General features: G+C 38.6%; 1 protein-coding gene and 1 long non-coding RNA gene across 9 annotated transcripts in view; one reads left to right on the forward strand and one right to left on the reverse strand.

Moving 5' to 3' along the window:
• Nucleotides 1-19,790, forward strand: part of chd9 (chromodomain helicase DNA binding protein 9) — a 96,327-nt gene that overhangs the window by 24,321 nt on the left and 52,216 nt on the right. For 7 of the 8 annotated variants that reach the window (XM_023332617.1, XM_023332615.1, XM_023332616.1 and 4 more), the window contains one exon: nucleotides 11,726-12,138. In XM_023332617.1, the coding sequence (XP_023188385.1) occupies nucleotides 11,726-12,138 (413 nt within the window). Of the gene's footprint in view, nucleotides 1-8,259; nucleotides 8,435-11,725; nucleotides 12,139-19,790 lie in introns of those variants that run through there. The other variant, XM_023332621.1, reaches the window with a different exon arrangement.
• LOC111608425 lies at nucleotides 4,427-8,171 on the reverse strand. Its single transcript, XR_002752649.1, has 2 exons — nucleotides 7,703-8,171; nucleotides 4,427-4,925 (listed from the first exon to the last, which is right to left on the reverse strand). It is a non-coding gene; the product is annotated as an uncharacterized LOC111608425 (long non-coding RNA).

The following is a 19,790-nucleotide window of genomic DNA, read 5'->3' on the forward strand; positions in this document are numbered from 1 at the left end:
GGAGTTTATTTATAGTGAAACTTGCCTTTCCCGCTGGCTTTACTAAACAGGAAGAAGATGTAAAAACAGTGTGAGAGAGGATGAAGTCCATTTTATGATAAAGTCAGGTTTTTCATTTACCAAAAGCCCTTCTTTCAGATTTAACTTTGTGCTTCTTCTTGGGTAAAACTGACAGAAAACATCAAAATTTATTGCTTGATGGCTGAACATCAGTGGGATTTAAGAGAGAATTTACATCGTAGATTCTCTCTTAAATCTAACTTATGCTCATTAGTGCACACACCCTTAAAATATCTTAAATCATGCTGAGCAGCTGCCCTCTAAGCTGACACTTGAAGAGGGAATGAAGAAGAGCAAATGCCCTAGTTAGAATAACTGCCTTCTCCTCTTAGTCATAGAGCTTGATTGATGCCAAGTCAGGCCTTGACTGTTCTCTAAATGGTTTTGTTTCACTGTGTGGGGTCTTTATGCATTAGTTTCTCAAGAAAACTGGATTTCAGTCCATCCATTCACCTATTTTGCAGGGAGCATTTTTAAAGACTGCCATTGCAAATGGTGAGCACCAGTGATGCTGTGATGGGAACAAGTTGTAACAATGAGCATAAAAGAGCTCAAAGACTGGCTGTTATTGGTATTCTGTGCACTTTAGAGTTGTATAACTCTCTCTTTTTTGTCTTTCTCATACCACATAAAATATAATAAAAATAGATCAATATAGTATTTCATAAATGTTCAGAGAATGTCTCCTTAACCAGAAAGTCTGGTCCTCTCTGTCCCATCAAAATGTTTAATATGCGTCTCTACACAGATCTGTTTAAACTCAAAAACCTTTGTTTTGGTAAAAGATATCACTATGTGCCAATTAAATCAGACTGAGCTGGAAATCAGTTATCCCTAAATTAGCTCTGATTGATATGAATAATCATGAAAATCAGTTTTTAATCCTATTCTCTCATTACTTAACATAATCAAAACTAAAATATTCCTAACAATCTTTGCTCTATAAACCACATGTATTCACTTTAAAGCACTATTCTGGGATCAGTAAAAATCTGATAAAGGAAAGGGGTGTGCTTTGATGCGTAAATGGGGATATTCTTGTGATTGTCTTTTTTTTTTTTGTCTGATCAGAAATTAATGCCTCGATCACAGAGCCTCTTTCTAGTTTATGTGGAATATTCCTTGGGGGTGAAAAAAAAAAATCTAAATCTAAAAATCAGCCAGGAAACCTTATTGGGCCATTTATTTCTTTATGTCTGTGTACTAAGCTTGATCCAATAAATCAGAAAATCACCTTGTTCTTTTTGTATGGCAACAGGGTTAAATGTTGCATTTGTAAAAGCCTGTTGACTTAAATGAAGTGGTGTTATATTTACTGTTGCTAGACCAGTTGGTTAAGTTAACAATTTTTTTAAGCAAAAAAAGAAAACAATTGTTTAGTTCAAAGTTAAGGCAGGTTTAATGTTGCAACATGTTCTCATGTGTTAGTTTTATTCTTGTTTATTGCAAATTTCACAGCCTGGCGATACGCTTCAGCAGCTCTAACTAAGTCGTATTATACCTTCTGAAACAAGCAAAAAAGTTGTCTGGTTTGAACTTTGTACGCTGTTCCTGTCCACCTCTGACTGTTTGACCATGCAGCTGCACAACACAGGGTCCTGATTGTTTTGGCTTTAGACTGTACATTTAAAGCCAATTGTAAATTGTTTAATATTGATGGGCATTGTGCAGGTAAATGTGACAAAAAAGTGGTGTGAAGTTACTCTATTTATCACATTACATTACTCAGATTATTTCCTTCCGTTCATATCTTTGTTTTGAGTTAATTATTAAGTTTGGTTGTTGTTGCTGCCAGCAAACGTCACAACATGGCAAAAGAAAATCACAGCACAGCTGGTGGAAAGTAAATGAGAGACCTTCTCTCCCTCTTTGAACCTCCTGACCCAGCAGTAGCAGCAGTCGGCTGTTGTGAATTGAATTTGCGTCGTGAGCTTGCTATCGTCCTGTCGCAGCACACAGCCGGATTACAGTAACCATGCTCCGTTATACTTTCAACATCCTCCCCTCAGGGTAGCATGCTCAGCCTAGCTAGTTTTACTCTTGACCCTGAACCAACGATCATTAATGCATGGCACTGCTTTTAATTGGTTGAGGAAGCACCACTGTGCATCATGTCTCCTTTCATTTATCAGCGCTGCAGCTGCTGCCAGAGCCTCTGCTCTGGCTTACAAGCTGGCTTTTAGCAGTTGGACTAATTAACAAGGTTATTTGTTTGTTTGTTTTTTTTCCTTCTACACCTAGGCACCTTAATTGTCTAATAAATAGGTCTGACTTTTGTTCTTGGATAATTCTTTTTATGAAGAGTAATTATTTTATTTGTGTGATAAACTTCACAGATCAGGTTTGCTCCAAGTGAACAGCACTGAAAGGGAGATGTGAAAAAGGAAGCTTATGCTAAATGTAAGTGTGCGGTCAAAGTGAACAGCTTTATCAGGGAACTGTTGATGCAAGTGATAATAAGGCTGTAGAAGAGCCTTCTGCTGCTGACTTAGAATTTATCAAATGTAAATAAATTACTTGTGATCAATATGTCTTTGAGACAATATTCATACCCACTCTTGTGTAGTAAGAAGGCTGGCACTGAGCTCTTGTTGGCAGGGTCTGAAGGTGTTACAACCTCCTGTAAAGAGGAAAATGACTAAGCACTCGGTATGGCTTCTGAACCTCAGGGTTCAGGCTGTGGTTGATGCTAACCAGAAAAAGATATTCAATTATTAATTAGGTGAGTCAGAATGAAACCAAAATAACTTCTACATATCAATTAAGAAATTGGTGATACTTATTTACCATGTGTTTTGATATTTTTGAAATGTAAGGTGTTTTCCACCTTGCATATTCCAAGCATTTTGATTAAGTTTTAAACTCTTTTATTATTCATATTTTATATTAACTTTAATTCATACAAAAGTTAGTCTTTATTTTTGTTTAAATATCACAGACACAAGTGGCTGGGATTAAATGTTTCCAGTGATTACATTCTAATATGTAAATAAAATCAACTAAAGTTATTAGAAATAATGAGCGAGTTAAATCCAGTTCAGTCTTTCACTTTCAGCCCTTCACTCCACAGAATGAGGCATCACTGACTGATTTGAGGTTTGAAAGAAACTAACTTTTAAATTTACGTAGCTGTTCCAAACATTTCCTGATTTTAAGATGGCTTTTACACCATTAGAGTGTAACTAATGTGAAATATTAAATTAAATAATGATGTTATCTAGACCAGATTTCTTTCTTTCTTTTCTGTCCTGCGCTCGGCTCACAAACACAGGGATCTTGGAAGTCTGTGCTGGCTAAATTAGTTTGTTATACTTGCACATTTCTACTTGTTTTCTGCATTCTACATAAATTGTACAGCATAATTATTATGGAAACTGTGGAAAATCTCAGCATTGGTTTTTATGACGCGAGGCTCTTTGTTATTAAATTACCCATTTAATGTTGAGACGTAATTTATGTAAAAGACTTGATTCTGTAACCCATAACAATCTCAGGTTCTGGGAGAAAAAAGAATAATCCCAGGTTGCATTTTTGAAAAGCTTCTTTTAATAAGTCTGTTCTGGCTTTAAACTAAATAATAAACTAATAAAAATGCGGCATATTCTATATACATAAACGGGTTTAAATAGTAAAGGTCATACACAAAGCAGTCAGACTTGGTCTTGAGTTAATTTAATGGCTAAAGTCACCCTCAGGAGGGTGATCCAGCTCCACGAGCAGCAATATCTGCCCTAAATAACGTGGGTTTTTTTTTTCCTTACTACTGTGAAAGCAGTAATCTGAAGGAGCCATTTACCAGATCAAACATCCAACATTGGCTGCCGTCCATGATGGATCAAACAGCTTGTTCCCATTCAGCTAACCGTTGATGGTGCCCTGGATAACATTGGGTAACATCATATTCCTCTGCTGGATCATTTCTGTGTATGCCCCGAAGCGCGGGTATGAACTTGCCATCTTGTCGGCTCCAGTCAGCACACTGCTCGCTTTCTGCTCTCATTTCCATAATGGTTAGTTAGTTATAGACCCCTCTTCCCTGGGACAGAGGACCGCCTCACTAATACAGGCTATTTGATGGTAATCGTGTTTAGAGACGGACACCTGTATATTTGCAGCAGCTCTACCTCTCTGGGCGGGAAGGACATTTTTTTTTTTTTCATTTATAACCCACTTCCTTTCACCAGCATTGCCTCTCCACTCCCCTTCTTCCTCCTCCCCTCCTCTTCCTCTCCACTCTGTCATCTGTCCTAAAAGGAAGCCCCTCCCTTCCAGAAAGTGCTGCCTGCCTCGTTTGCATATTAACTGTCTACTTGCCAGGGAGCTGTGGCTTCATGCCATTTGACCGTTGAAGCCTGTGAATGTTAACTGTTACTCCATTTTCCAGATTTATTCTTCTTTAGGTAAAATCAGGAAGTATACACTGATATTTTCTGAATGAATGACACATGAGGGACATAAAATCAACTTTTCAGTTCAGAAGGTTTTTCACCTTCTGCTCAGTCAGTTTCTTTGCTCATCAGATGTGACAGGAGGGAGAAACCACCGTGGGTTTTTCGAGCATGCTAATTTATTTGGACACAGGGATTTTTGAGGGGACCTTTTATTGTTTGCATTTTACTGGCCATGTGTGCTTTTTCAACTCATCCCCAGGTACTGTACCCTGGTGGGCATTATCTAACAGTTTGTTTAGCTGGGAGGGAGGGGCTGTCCTGCTCAGCATCCCAGCAAGCAGGCGGTCCGCTTTAAAGTCCAAACTTCAAGGCTGTGCTTTGGCAGGTTGATCCCAAGCCTGCTGCTGCCGGTGCCGCTGAAACTTGGAAAGAGCCGCCATTACTTTGCGCTCCAGGAAGCTGTCTCCGTCTCTGCTGGAGACACAGAGCAGAGAGATGTAAAACAACACAAACCACAGAGAGGTACTGTGAGAGCCTCTACAACCATTCTTCTACATACATGACCTCGTCCCCACATGAATACTTGTGTAATTTCAGAGCTAGTCCACACCATCCTGGTTGTTTAGAAGCTAAAGCCACATTGTGTTATTAACCACATATGGTCACCCACATATTTCACACTGCATCTGAGCAAACTCACAAGTATTAGAGCGATACTGGGGGTTGGAATGGAACCATATTGGTGGAGATTGCATAAGACTGCATAGTACATAGCATGCATAGCCTGTAAAGTTTGTGACTGGCAGTCAGGGTGCTCATATTTATCGAAATTCTCTGATTTCCTTCTGTTATTTTGCTCTTCAATGAATCTTTTTGAATCAGTTGCCTGTCGTCAGTCTGACTGGCACAGAGATGAGTAACCAGGTGCTGTGTGTAAGAGAGGGCTAATGGTTTGAGTCATATGTTGTAAGCAGTCATTCCACATCAAATCTGAATTTTGCATGCATAAATGCATGATTGCAACTATCTTGCACTAATTTTTAGATTACATCCAACAGCTGAGAGGTTTTTCAAACATGTTGTCTGAGTGAACCATGTCCTAGAGTGGCAAACATGGGACATAGTGTTTAAAGTTATTTCTCTGAAAATGTATCAGCTCTGAGTAAATTTCCCTACGCCTGCAATCGTGTTGTGCATCCCAAATGTCATTTTTGAGGGTATTTTATTTTGAAAGTTGTACCAGTTATGCATTGCAACTGTTAATTTTATTCATTTTCAGTCAGTTTATATCAACTACCCACATTCCCCTTTTCTTAGTAACATCAGTTACCCTTTATGACATATTTTCTCATTTTGTCACTTTAACAGCCAAGAACATTGGTTAGTAAAAACGTTAGTTACAATGCATATTGAAATGAAAATATTGACATTTCAGAAATGTCACCTACTAAGTATTTTAAACCAAAATATTACTTATTTTCTTGAAACTAATTAAACATCCCACGGTTTATAAAAAACTGGCTGCGCCATTGTGTCCTAAGGTATTTTTTAAATATATTTTATTATTTTTACACACAGTTCCTGACAGTGACTTCAAAGTAGCAATAGAGTTATAACTTAATCATCTTAGAAAATTATTCATTGGCCCATATTATTGATTAATGCAGAGATGGATAAACCAGTTGCTACAAATGTTGCTCCATTTTTTTCGCACTTCTCTTGTGTGTCTTAGACTTTCTCTGTTACAAATAACATTTGCACTTACTGCAGGTGGACTGTTAAATAGGCAGATAACCATATTGCCAGGCAAAAAACATCAAATATGTGACCAACAAGTATTGCATTATTAATAGTGTTATTAAATAATAATAATAATTTAGCACACATTGATCTTGTGATGACAGTATCTATCAATCAGACTGTATTATACAGAGCAATGTTCGTAGTTTATATTTGCAGGGCAAGCCTAAATAGCATTATTCCAAATTAATTTGTATTTGCTCGACCTTAACTCAATACAAAATGAGGTGCAGCAAAAAAGAAGAAAAAAACTAAAATAATTATGTTGTACTTGTTGATAATTTTACTGTTAAATGGAAAGTTTATTTGAAAATGATTACACTTAAAAAAAGTTATGTTTGTAAACACAAAAGATTTAAATTTCAAGTTTAGTACTTTCAGTTTCTTGACAGTACATGACTTGGGACTTGTCTTGAGTTGAACGGATTTACTCATATTTATGACTTGCAAAACACTGACCTTATTCCCATCTCTGAAATGTTTAGTAGAATTTTAGCATTGTTGGAAAACATAGTTTGTAATTTACAAAGCAAGAAAATGGGATGTGGGGGATTGAATTGTCTCCCAAATATGACACATATCATTCATTGTTTCACTCTTGTAGCCCATTGTGTCATGAACTGGATGCACCTCTAGTTATATGCATTAGTGATTGAGGACTGACCCAGTAGTGCTGAGTGCTGTACCTGGCTTCAGGCCAGTCTCGTGTCTGAAAAATTCCCAGTACCATGTGCGAGCTGGTGCACATGGCCGCTGGATTGTGGTGTCAGGACTTCCTTAAAGGTGTTCTCATTCTCTCAGATTTTATTCTGGCATTCATCTTTGGTCAGGAAATGCCTGTTTAGTACTTTTCTTACCTTCCTGTCTTAACGCTCTTCCTCGTCACTGTTGCATAATGGCCCAACTTTGACCTTGTTTAAGTGCTGGTGTTGATTTGAAATCAGTTTTAGCATTTGGGAACTGGTTTATCTGCGTGTTTTGGCAATCTGTAAATAAATTGGCACATCTTACATAGAAGCCGATGCAAGGACTCAAAAAAAGGAAGCACTCATTCTGAAAATCTACAACGTGGGAGATATCCAGTACTTTGGGGGTTAAGTTGAGAAAGTTAATGTAATAACTGCTAGCACCATCTGCTGGCCTACTTCCTCACAAAGAGAGAGAGAGAGAGAGGGTGAGTGAGCGAGAGAAAAACGAGTCTGGGTTTTAACGACATCTCTAATATTCATGCTGATGCATTTTGCTTCTTTGTGCTTTCATTTTCCACTGCTCCGGCTGCCTCAGTCGCAAGCTCGCCACACACCCCAGCCAGGCGGATAGAAGGGCAACAAGCAAGGACCGGGAAAGGGATAAGTATAGGGAGGGGAAATAGAAGGGAAAACCAACAAAACCAAACAACCGAGAAAGGTCAAACAAAGCCTTTTCTTTAAGCAACAAGAGGAGAAACCTACCTTTATCTGTCTGCTGAAGAAGACGAGGAGATACGTAAAAAGGGAGACGACAGAGCAGAAACGGCGAAAAGAAGGAGAATTAAGAGGACCAGAGAGGCACCGAGAGCACACTCACGAGAGGCAGGAGGAAAAGGGGACTCAATGTGGGGGGGAGGAGAGAGGAGGCAGGGTAAGGCAACTCTGACACACACGCACAGAGAGAGAGAGTAAGGCTGAAGCCGGACGACGGCGAAGCAGCACGCAGCAGCAGAATGAGAGCTTCCTGGACTGCCACGCACCTCCTCTACCGCCAACAGCGCTGCTCCCTCATCACCCTGTGAAGAGACGAAAGAGGGAGGAAGAGAGAAAGAGAGAGAGAGAGCTCCCCATGCGCTCCTCTTGAGCCCTGCCCGCTGGGGGAGGAGGCGACGGAACGGTTCCAGTACCGCTCTCACTCTCGCCCGAGGAGACAAGCTGACCGGGAAAGGAGGAGGAGGAGGGAGGAGGGGAGGAAAACCAGGAACGAGCAAGTGAGGGAGGGGAGGGGGGGGGGACACCAGATCAAGGAAGAGTGACAGAAACCGGACTGTGGAAAAAAAAAAAGAGAGTGTTTGGAAGAGAAGGAGTGAGTGAGCAACAGAGAGAGCAGGAACACGGTGAAAGGGCAAGGCTTTTGTTAGCCGGTTGGAGAGGGGGAGCAAAGAGGAAGAAAAAAAACTCACCATGTCTACAGTGAAGAGGCCAAGAGGAAGGGTAAGTGAACTGCTCTCAGAGCTGGGAGGGAGGAGGAACGAGGGTGGGGGGGGGTGAGAGGAGGAGGAGGAGGAGGAGGAGGAGGGGCCCGGCAGCAACTGAACAACCTCCTCTGCTACTGGCTCATGCTGCACTGCCGCCATCTTGAACTCATTGCTGAATTTTTTAATTTTTTATTTTTTTCCCCCCGTGTTCCGCTTTACTCTCATTCTTTCTACTGCGTGTGGCATAATGAAGACGCGGCGGATTCATCTAATTTCCCCCAGCCCCTCTCGGCCTTTCATGTCACACATCACTTTGTCATTCTCCTGTTGATCTGCGCCTACAGCTGTCCTGCTCTGTAGTTTCAGTGCACCGTGTGGTGTGTGTTTGCCCTCCACGAGTTGAGCCTGTCAGTCACCAGAGAGCCCACTCCATGTGGATATGAGGGGTGGGCATGGAGGGAAAGGTGTCCAACCTAAATGGAGCTTACTCTACCTTTTCGTGGGCTCTGTCGGACCCCGCTGTTTTTCACGGGACTGCGTGCTGTGAGAGAGATTGAAATCACTGCAGTGCTGGCAGGCTGTAATTTCAGTTATTTATAGATGTATTACACAGCTGCAGCGCTCTCAGTTTTGGTGCATTTTATCTTTTCTCTCTCCCTCTCTTTAGCTTCGCTGATAGAAGCCTGTTTTTGTATTATTTTTTTTGCCCTTCCTCCTTCATGTGTGTTCATGTTCTTTTCTTATGCATTACTTTCAACTCCTCCCTCTGTTTTTTTTAACCATTAACTTGAATGGGAACATTCCAGCTTGATCCAGGAAATTTCTTCCTAATAACCTCAGCAGAGAAGCACACGTGAAAATCATAATGCAGCTCTTGTATGTGTTTTTTTTCTCTCCCCTCCTCTACTTTCTTCCAGAGGAATTGCTAATCATTCATTCCCTCCCCCCACTTTGGTATTGAGGTTTAAGCTAATTCTCTTTTATTTTGCTAGCAGTGTGGAGAGGGGGAGAAAAAAAAGCAACTAGGCGCGCCTGGGCCATGTAGCCATACGCAACACATTTTTAGATTAGGTCATCCATTTATGGGTTCTCTTTTTTGCTGGGCTGACAGCCCACAATGGGGCATAACTGCAGTAACTGCATCCATTATTCACATATTATCATGTATCACGGAGGCTGGATTATTTATGTCTGCAAGGCACAGTGTAACCTGCTACAACGAGCATGTGATTAAGTCAACGACCAAGTCATAGAATAAAATTTATCTTCAGACTTGTCATGTCAACTGGTGTCCACCTGATCTGAAAAGATTCTCCACAAGAACACTGATCTTTCCCTCCTGCTACATTTCCACTAGTTTGAGTTAGATGGGGTTTGTGAGAGTTGAAGTGAGTAACAGGCAGAGTGAGACTGGTCCACCCCCCACCTACAGCATCAGAGAAAGAGGCTCCGCTGTCTGACACAGCCTACAATTGGTCTCTACTTTCTTAATAAGACTCTTACTTTCATATATCATATTCCCATACCTAGTTATGCTATCATACCATATTTGGTGACAAACGAACTGTACAATATGTACCTACTTTTTGTAAAAAAAAAAACAAAAAAAAAACACAAACAAACCCTTTCATTTGCTTTAAGTGTATAGGACTGAGTCCAATTTCCTTGTCTTCCTCATAAACCCCTGGGATTTTGAGTCTCCTCTTGGCCCTTAAGTCATGATGTGTGATTGTTAAAACATCTTACTGCAATATATAAAGGAATGTAACTGTTTACTGTGAATGTACTCATATGAAGGGTGGAATATTAGCGCTGCTGAATGCTCTGGGTTAAGTTTCCCTTTGAAATCAACTTTTTATACCCTCAAGGGCAATTATCTTCCCTTTCATTCAAACCTTTTCATATCTGTATACTGGTTCAGTTCTCATGGTAGCTAAGTATTTGTAGATAAATTAGAGAGATGAATTACTTTAAAAATTAAATTATATAAAAAAAAAACTGTAGTAACTATTTGATAAATATTTCATGTGCCTTTACTCTTTGAAGTTCATATCCCAGTTTGGGCCAGCTAACTGAGAGATTACTACTGATCAAATAGCAATGAAAACTTTCCTGCTAAGAGGCATTTCTTGATATTAAATGATCACTCTTCCTTAAATTAAACATGATTAAATTATAGAAAAACACTTTAGATTTTTGAAAGGTAAAAACTATCCAAAGAATCAGGTTTAATAGAACCAAAAATACAAACGTACGAAATGGCCAAGAGGTCAAATGAGCATAAAACAAAACATTTCCTGATTGCTCTTGTCCAGGTGTCTTTGAAATTACTGTTCACTTTTATTTTCATCTTTTGACTCCAAGAAAAATTTGGCAGATTGTGGCAACTCGACTGTATCGCTGCAATACTGTTGAGTTTCTTATCTAATGACATTTGCTGAGGTTTTTAGCAAGGCTCAGGCACGTCACCACTGCCAACCATTTAGTTCTAGAAATTGAACGTTGTTCTCTGGTTCAAAACTGGAATTGCAAAACAGTCTGTAACAATATGATGTTGTTAAATGAAATTTCTTAAACTTATTAAAGAAAATGGTACGCATAAAAGATAAAAAATACATCAAACTAGGTTGATGGTGTCCAAATTCAGTCAATGAGGGCCTGGTGTCCTGCCTGTTTTTAGATGCATCTCTGCTCCAACTCAGCTGATTCAAGTTGGAGAATGACCTTCACAGCAGGTCTTCTAATTCCCAAGAGACCTTGTATCGATCCAGTTATATAATTAAGTTGAACCAGGACAACATTAAAAAAAAACACACTGAACTGGACACTGTTCACTGGAAAAAACCTTTGTTGGGCCTGACTGGTCTACAAGAAACCTTTCTCCTCGATTATTAAAAACAGTTATGCTACTATTACCATTTTTAACTTTGTCTGTTTTAGGGCCTTTGGTGCCATCTCTGGAATTGCACTTTGTATGAAACCATGGCCAGGTTGGAAACCACAATAAGGTCGATTTGTACCTGCTTTGAAAATACACAATTAAAAGTAATTTTGTACAATTTGCTACTAATTTGCTGTAAGGAAATACGGTTTTACAACTACAATAAACGATTTTGGTCAGCAGAAAGTCACCTAGAGGTAATTTGATTTTATTCAGGGGACCTGGTGCAGTGGTATCTCTAATATTGGTTTGGATAATCAAGAAAGTGCTATTTATATCATGTCTGTCTTATTTGTGAAATGTGTTTGAGGAAGGTATGACAATTTTGAATAATAAACTTCTACCACTGTTCTTCTCTCCCCTTAGCCTCGAAAAAACCCCAATGGTCCCAGTAGCCAGGTGCGGGTCCTCAGTCCCCCTGTGAAGAGCAGCTCTTCCTCCTCCTCTTCCTCTTCTTCTTCGTCTTCATCCTCATCCAGCTCCTCATCGGAGAAGAGGGTGCCACGGAGGACACACCATCAGATGGAGTCAAATCTGCATGAGAAGCAAGAGAAGGCCAATAGGATAATATCAGAAGCCATCGCCAAGGCCCGACAGCGAGGAGAGAAGAACATCCCACGAGTTATGAGCCCGGAGAGCTTCCCCACCTCTTCTTCTCAGTACAAGAGCCACCGTGAGCGCGAGCACAAGGGAAACGGGAAAGCCCGGACCAAAGAGAAATCCTCCCGGAAGGCCTGCATTGTACCCTCCTCAAAGCCCAAGCAAAAGACCAAGATCGGGTATGTAAATGGCCTTCGTTCTTTTATTAAACCGCCAAAACGCACAACTTATTAAAGAATAACACACTAAGTAGACCTTTGATCATTATTCTGTTAATTCAATTCCTGCCTGAATCGCCGCAGCAATACATGAGCTCAAATTAGCATGTGACACATGCCTCTGGTTGGTTGCCTGCTGCTGCTGTGCTCCAACACGTCAGCATAGAGCTGCAATCATTCTATGTTTGTAATAATAATAAATCATTTATAGCCATCATTTGCTCCATTGATGAATTATTTATTACACAGTACAGCACAGAGTTGACAAGGATAGTTATATGATGGTAAGGAGAAATGTTACTTTTAAATCCATTGAACACAAATATTCTGCCAGGTAGCAGCAATGTATTTCGTCTTTGTACAGTTTCTTCCTATGGCTACCAAGATGGGAGCTCAAAGTTCAACTTTTACTACATGCCATAACAATAAACCAGGCTTAATCAGCACAGACATGGCAGGACCAAACAAAGGCTGCATTTACATGTGAGATACTGCTGCTTCAGATGTTTAGGGAAGAAGTCCTGATGTATAGATATCGTAATCCATCTACCATCCCCCAATGCTTAACTGCTATATGCAAGCGTGCAGCTAAAAGCCACACCCAACACAAGCTATTAAAATATCAGTTGGTGCAGATGTGAATGCAGAGGCATGAAGACAAAGGAGCAGACTAATGTTTAAATGCAGTAATTTCAGACTGAGCTGAATCTGGGGAAAAGGGAGCAGTAATTTTTTAGAGCACTGAAACGAGCAATTTTTAATTTTTTTTTACCTGTTGTGGCAGACTGACAGCGGTCAACACTTCACCCAGCAGCTGGGTTGGTTAATAATTAGATGAGCATGGCAGAGGAGGAGAGGTGTTGAACATGATAGATTTCATTTGTTGTGGGTTTGTGTGCATGTGATTATAAAGAGAGACCGATTTCAGATCACGGAGTTTTGTAAAGGTAATTCAGATTTTTCTATAAGCAATAAAAAATAACAAAATGAAAAATGGTTATCTACATAAATTGCCACAATTAGTTGAAATTATGATTATAACGGTGTGTCTCTGTGGATTATTAAAAATATAGTTCAAGTGAGCTCCATCACAAGATTTTACTTTTCTGTTTCTGAAGATCCATTTTCTTAGATAACTGTCTAATTTACTATGAATTTTTTCTTTTTAAGATTTAGAGTTTGGTTACTAAGTTAATAATTCATCCATTCACTGTAATATTTCTAAAGAAAATTGTAAAGAGAATCAATGAAACCAATTTGCTTGGATACATTTAGCTTCTGGTTGTTTGTTGAAGTCTAATTCCTTTTCAAAAGTAGCAGCCTAAAGTTAACATGTGAAACACCGCCGTAAATAGGTTTTTGTAGAAGCTCCCTAAGCCTTGTCTGCTTCCTTTAAATTTACTTTTCACTTTATTATTTCTACCTAAAATTGCCAAGTTTGTCTATTTCAATCTTCTGGAGTATATGCTAATCAAAAGAAAGATCAATATTTTTCTGAGGTTATCCCCATTCTTGTCCAGAATACACTCAAATAAAATCAGTCACTGGCATTCTTCTTGGTGCACCTCCAGAGCAAATATAAAATAGAGCTGTGAGAGCTGAAACTTTGAGTAGATTGTGTCATCAGCCATGTTGATGCAATCTTACAGTTGTTTAGAGTTCAAATCAGCTCCAGTGTTGCAGCTCTTGAACAGAAAGACAGTTCATCATCCCTTAGCAAGTGAAGTTTTTCTAATTATTTTAAGGACCTTTTTATATTTGATTCAGAGAGCAGAATGCTTTGTTCTTGCTACTGAATGCAGATGTGTTTTTATATCTCCTAAATAACTTGATAAACCATTATGAAGCCTAATGATATTTCACTTTAGATTTGGGCTGCACAATACATCATAAAGTTTTTATTGCATAATGCTTTGCAGTGAACTGCTTGGACAGCAGTAGATATTGGCTAAATAAATCATTAGTCTGCTAGTTATATATTTGGTAATGCTTGTTCTTTAATTCAGCAGTCATTAAGTAGCAGTTGTTTCAAATGTTTAGTTGTTTCAACAGCAAACGGAAATGGATGCAAGACTTTCAATAACAAAATTTCGTCAAAACGGAAATTATGCATTTTTTCCCCTAGTAGTTGCATATTTACCAATTATCTGAGAATCTAAAGCAGAAAAAATAAACACAGTTTAAGTATTTGTTTACTTTCACTAGTCACATTGTTATGGTAATAACCACCAACATGGTCACGTCTCTCATTTTATTAATTTTGTGCATCCTCTTTAGGCGTTCCAATATGTGTCCAATTAATACCTGCATGTTAGTAAGATTATAGCCAGATCAACAATCTTTATTAAAATCCTGCACTTGGTAATCTTAACACTTATTTTACATATTTATTTTGTAGAAGAAAGCTTAGAATCACATCACAGGAAATAGACTTTCACTTTGGGGTATTTAATATAAGCACAAGATGCAATATGTGATTTAAGCTCTTCACACTCTTGTACATTCCTTAAAAATGGTTTTAATAGATTGGTTGTGAATTTAGTAAAATTTCGGACTCTACAGGAGTGTTTTAAACCAGTTCTTGCTGGAATATTCATGGATTGTACCTGTATTAGCTGAGCATCCAACTAGGAGAGACATTTCTGACATTTCTTTGGCACATGATTTGTTTATTTTCTTACTGCCTTCTTTTGTGTTTTTATTTTTTTATTTCTTAACATGACAGTGATCTTTAACTGTCTGTGTATTACTAGAGGCTTGTGGGAGTGCGTGACTCCTTCATGTGAGGTGTGAAAATTCATAGCCTGGAAGATTTCATGCTTGTAGATCTTTTACTTTTCTAGTAGTCAGAAAAAGGATACTTCATGGCTTATATTGGAGGAAAGATGTTAGTCTTAAGCTCTTTATGAGGAACACAAGTTTAACTTTTAAAAAAATATTATTTAATATGAAACGTGAAAAAAAAATGTCTGAAGTGAGAAGCAAACATTTTTTAATTTGCAGTAAGAAAGGTTCATTTTCATTCAGGTGGACTACATGTTCCAACCATGAAAGGTAAAAACAAGAACAGTCAGTTTTTGACGCTGCAAAGCAAATATTGAAATATCAATTCAAACACCACCACATTTGTCTTACTGCCACATAATTATTCTTTTCATAATTAAAATTTCAACACTGGCTTTTAGGATTAACTCATAAGAAAGCAGTGAAGTTTCAGCTCGATGTATATTTGTTAAAAGGGGTGTGTGACTACCTGGAGACTTTAGAATGACAGGAGGAAAATTTCTTACCCAGCAGAACATTCCAGCCGTAATACAACACCGCTCGGGTGTATCTTTTGTTGCAACAGTGTTAGCATGGCATCCGCTGCAATAAAATTTTAAAGTTAGCCTTTGCATTATAAACTCTAATGTCTGTTTTCTGATGCACAATGCATTGGATATAATTACTTCATTGCCATGGGGATGGTACAATGTTTCAAAACCTCTTTTGGACTTTGCCTCTTTGCAACTGGGCCTGCATCATGTATATGGGTCACTTTCTCACTTGGACATTGAGAGTTGATGAAGCAAGGTTGTACTTTTGTTCCCTACTATTTACATTTGTCATATTTAGATGACTGGTGCAAAATGCATTTGTATGTGTGATTCACTACCATTCCGCATGTCAATACCTAATCCGGAAGAGGGTTTTAATGCATTTTCTTTTAGGCAAAGCAAGACATGGTGAACAATTTATTGCAGTGAAAAATCTGGTTCATAACCATTTACTAGTAGGATCTCCCCATAAAATATTTTTCCTGGGAGCAGAGGTATTAACCTTCTTCTAGAGTCATCACTTTAGCCTTTGTCTGAGGGAATGTGCTAGACAGGACATGGAAAACCTGAGGTGTATGTGTGTGTTTTGTTCACTGTGTGCTCAGACTTCCATTGCATCATCTGACAGTTGTTTAAGCAGGGAATGGAGCCTGAGATAAGACTATTAACCTAATTGTCTGTGTGCTCAACTGTCTTTTTCTCTGAGACCACCATACAGTTTGCTTTGTTTCCTCTAGAATTAATTCTTTTTAATTTCCCGCAAGTGCTTTCTGATTGTTTAGCTTGTTTGCTCTACCAAGGTTTCAGAAAGGGGAAAAAGAATTGGTATCATCATGGAAAATCTGCCTGACTGATAACTTAAGTAAATAAAAGGAGCAGATTAGAAGAATGCACTAACAAACTGTTACATCTACGTTAAAATTATGAATATGTCATTTTTATATTTATACTCTGACAAAGTAAATGTATTTGGGCATTATTAAAGCCCACTAACATGGAGGTTCTTGACATATCAAGCGGCATGTTATTTTACTGTAGCTTGAAGTGATATTGCCATCAGCTTTAATAAGAGATGCTGATTTATTGTGAGTCCTAATCAGTGCAAAGATTTCACCAAGATGTCACAAGGAAGAAACTGCATCAGAATACTTTTGCAGAAACCTAAATGTTCAAACTCTGATGCAGATTTGTGGGCTTTTTTGGAATTAATGCAAATCTTGCAATGTATCTTGCAACATCTTTCTCTGAACAGTGTGGGTGATCCTGCAAAAATCAGTAGATCAGAATTTACTCATTTTTAAACAGACCATATGACATCATTATTATCGTCTATGTGATTAACACAGTTATCCTTACCAGTATTACTAAGATCATTCTGAGTGATTATGAAAGAAATGTTGAGCTTATCTTAATTCTGAGTTCTCAGAAGGCTGTATACATTTTTACATTCAGCATTTTAATGGCGGATGCTAAAATCTCAGATAAAACACAACAATTTCCATTCAGTTTTACTGTTTTATACTGAAAGTCTTGGTCTCTCTTGCCCTCTCACTGCCTTGATGAGCCATAGACATGTCTAAGGATGTTTCAAACAAAATGCTCTTAACTTTTAAATTGCATGTCTTTGCTTCCGCTTTCATTTTTAAGCACCTTTCTAAAACCAAAAAGAGCAAATGTAGCATTGTCTTCATTCAGTAAAAGCTTCCAAACCGAAGAGTCACCACAATTTGATGTTTATGTGTAGTTCTTTCACTGATTGAAAAAAACAAACAAAAAGCAATTGGATTTTTGAGCTTCTAAATAGTCACCAATGAGGCTGAAATTGCCAGATTCTGGTTAACCTCTAATTTCTTTGTTTTATTGTAAAAAAAAAAACCACTCATTTGAATTGCTATGTTTTCTTTGGCACCAAACAGCATTTGTTTGGTAGCTTCACTGCTGGTAACTCTGCATGTCTAGTTGTGCAATAAACTATTCAGATTGACTATTATTGCTAACAGATCAACACTGTCTTTAGTCTAAATAAACAGACAAGAACGAACTGATGTAAAAGTAACCCCATTGTGAAAGTTTTATTGCAACTATTAAGTTCTTTTGATCTGGTAGTCTGCTTGGGTTTGAGCCCCACATTGAGTAGCGCCTAGCTTTCACTCTTCAGCTCCAGAAGACTAAAGACACAGAAACACCTATCAAAAATGTTAAGAACACCTTCAGAGACCCACAGTTCAAAACGTTTTAACAAACCCTTCAAGATGTAATGCATCTGTGTAGGTGTAATTTCTGTGTCGTGCATGAAAAGCCAGTTATTTATGCAGTCGCTGTCATATAGCAAATTATATCAGGTGTGAAGTACTTTCCAGATCTGACTTGTGTTGAGCTTTGGCAGCAGTTTGAAATTGGAGCTAAACTGTATCTGATGTTGTTACTGACTTCTCCAGTTCTGGCTAAGCTTAATTGGTCTTTCATGTCACATAAGTCTTTTTCACAAGGATTGTTTTCACTGGAAGGTGAGATTGTTTAGATTGTATAGATATACATTTTCTTTAGTTATTTAGACATGTGATATTGCAACTTTTGTTTTAAAAACAATTCCTGTTTTTAATGACTGAAACCAGAGCATAAATAATGTTGAATATTATTGTCAGTTTGTTTTTTCTAACAGAACAAACTGACAAGTATTACAGAAATACTATAAAATTATACATGTGATTTGTGCATTTTATTGAGGTAAAGTTTATGAGCTAAAAATATGAAGCATCATAATCTATCCTTGAGGGATTAATTTTTTTTTTCTTTTATGGGTCAGGCTTGACCGATCACCGGTCTCTGTGGGCTGAAATGAGCTTTTCCAGGCAGCCTACCTGCTGAAAAGTACCCTCATAATCATCCGTTGAAAGCACCATGCCACTCATCTCCTTTTTGTTTCTCCCTCCCCCCTATCCTCTTCAGGTTTTCTTTTTTTCCCCCCCATAATATAAATTTAGTTCTTCCAGCTCACTCAAAGCAGTGCACCCAGTGTGTTTCCTGTGAGCAAGCATGTTCATGATATGCTTACATTACAAAGCAGCTGGGTAGCAGGAAAATATCAAACAAAATGGAGCTTGTGAGATCAATTACATGATAGAAAATGGAGGTTTAAGTCTAGTGTATATGCGGCAGAGTATGGCTGTTCATATTTCAGAGCTCTCGTCCTAGGTGTCTAATCTCTTCTCCCCTCAATTTTTTTTTATTACAAAAGGCTAAAGCTGTTTTTTAATTGTTTTTCCCTAGTTAATCCCCTGCAGGGTGCACATGTGTTCACGTGTACTGGTGTGTGTGGTTTATTTGAACATGTTTGTGGCTCTTGGTTTTGTGTGTGTGTGTGTGTGTGTGTGAGGAAGTGAGACCAGGAGAACTGCCTATTTTTTTAATGCATTTGCTGAAAAAAAGCTGAGCTCTTGTGTGGCCATGTGCACTGTGCTGATACAGTATTTGTTTTTTGGAGGGGCCATATTGATGTCGTTACTACCGCTTCCTCTTAGCTGTGTGGCACTGAGATTATAGCCTTCCATTCATAAGAAGGGGAGGGGGGATTTCCCCAACAAGAACGAGCACGGCTGTGTCAGTAAGCCCCTCAGGATGCCTAGGATAAGCAAACACTTTCATAGCACACCTAATGGCAGTTTTGAGGATGAGTTGGTCCTATCTAGCAAGAATTTCAGCAGTAGATCAACAAAAATGCGATGCAGGCAGTCTCCGTGGCGTGCTGAAGCGCCATCACAGTCTGAGCTTTTAAAGCCATAACCTGTGTTGATTCCATTAAAAATCAAAATTGAAACGCACACTTCTTGTGGCTGCATGCCAAGTAGGCCAGGACAACACTGTGGGGACAAGGGATGGGGGGTTATTTGGCACAATAGAAGAACCAGAGCCAAAAAAGCCTTGAACAGCAACCAGCCCATTACTCTGAGGGAAAAGCTTGTGGTTGCAGATCATCAGGGATCACTCAGCAATGTCGGATCAGGGGCAGCTGTAGTCTAATTAGAAATGCAAGATGGTGGAAATTCCTGAGGGAGTGCCAAATAGAGAAATTACATTTAATTTAGAAAAAGTAAGAGCAGTGTGCAGAGGTAAAACTAGAGGAAACTTGTCCTAAATTACAGTAGAGTAGCATTGAAAGTTAAGTTAATTTATTTCAGTAAGTCTGTTCAAAAAGTAAAACTCTATAGACAAGTTACACATAGTGATATATTTTATGGGGTTTTTGTTATGTTGATTAATTATGGTTTGTTGCTAATTAAAACATTGAGATTTGAA

Source organism: Xiphophorus maculatus, chromosome 4, assembly GCF_002775205.1.
Source record: "Xiphophorus maculatus strain JP 163 A chromosome 4, X_maculatus-5.0-male, whole genome shotgun sequence".
NCBI classification, from domain to species: domain Eukaryota; kingdom Metazoa; phylum Chordata; class Actinopteri; order Cyprinodontiformes; family Poeciliidae; genus Xiphophorus; species Xiphophorus maculatus.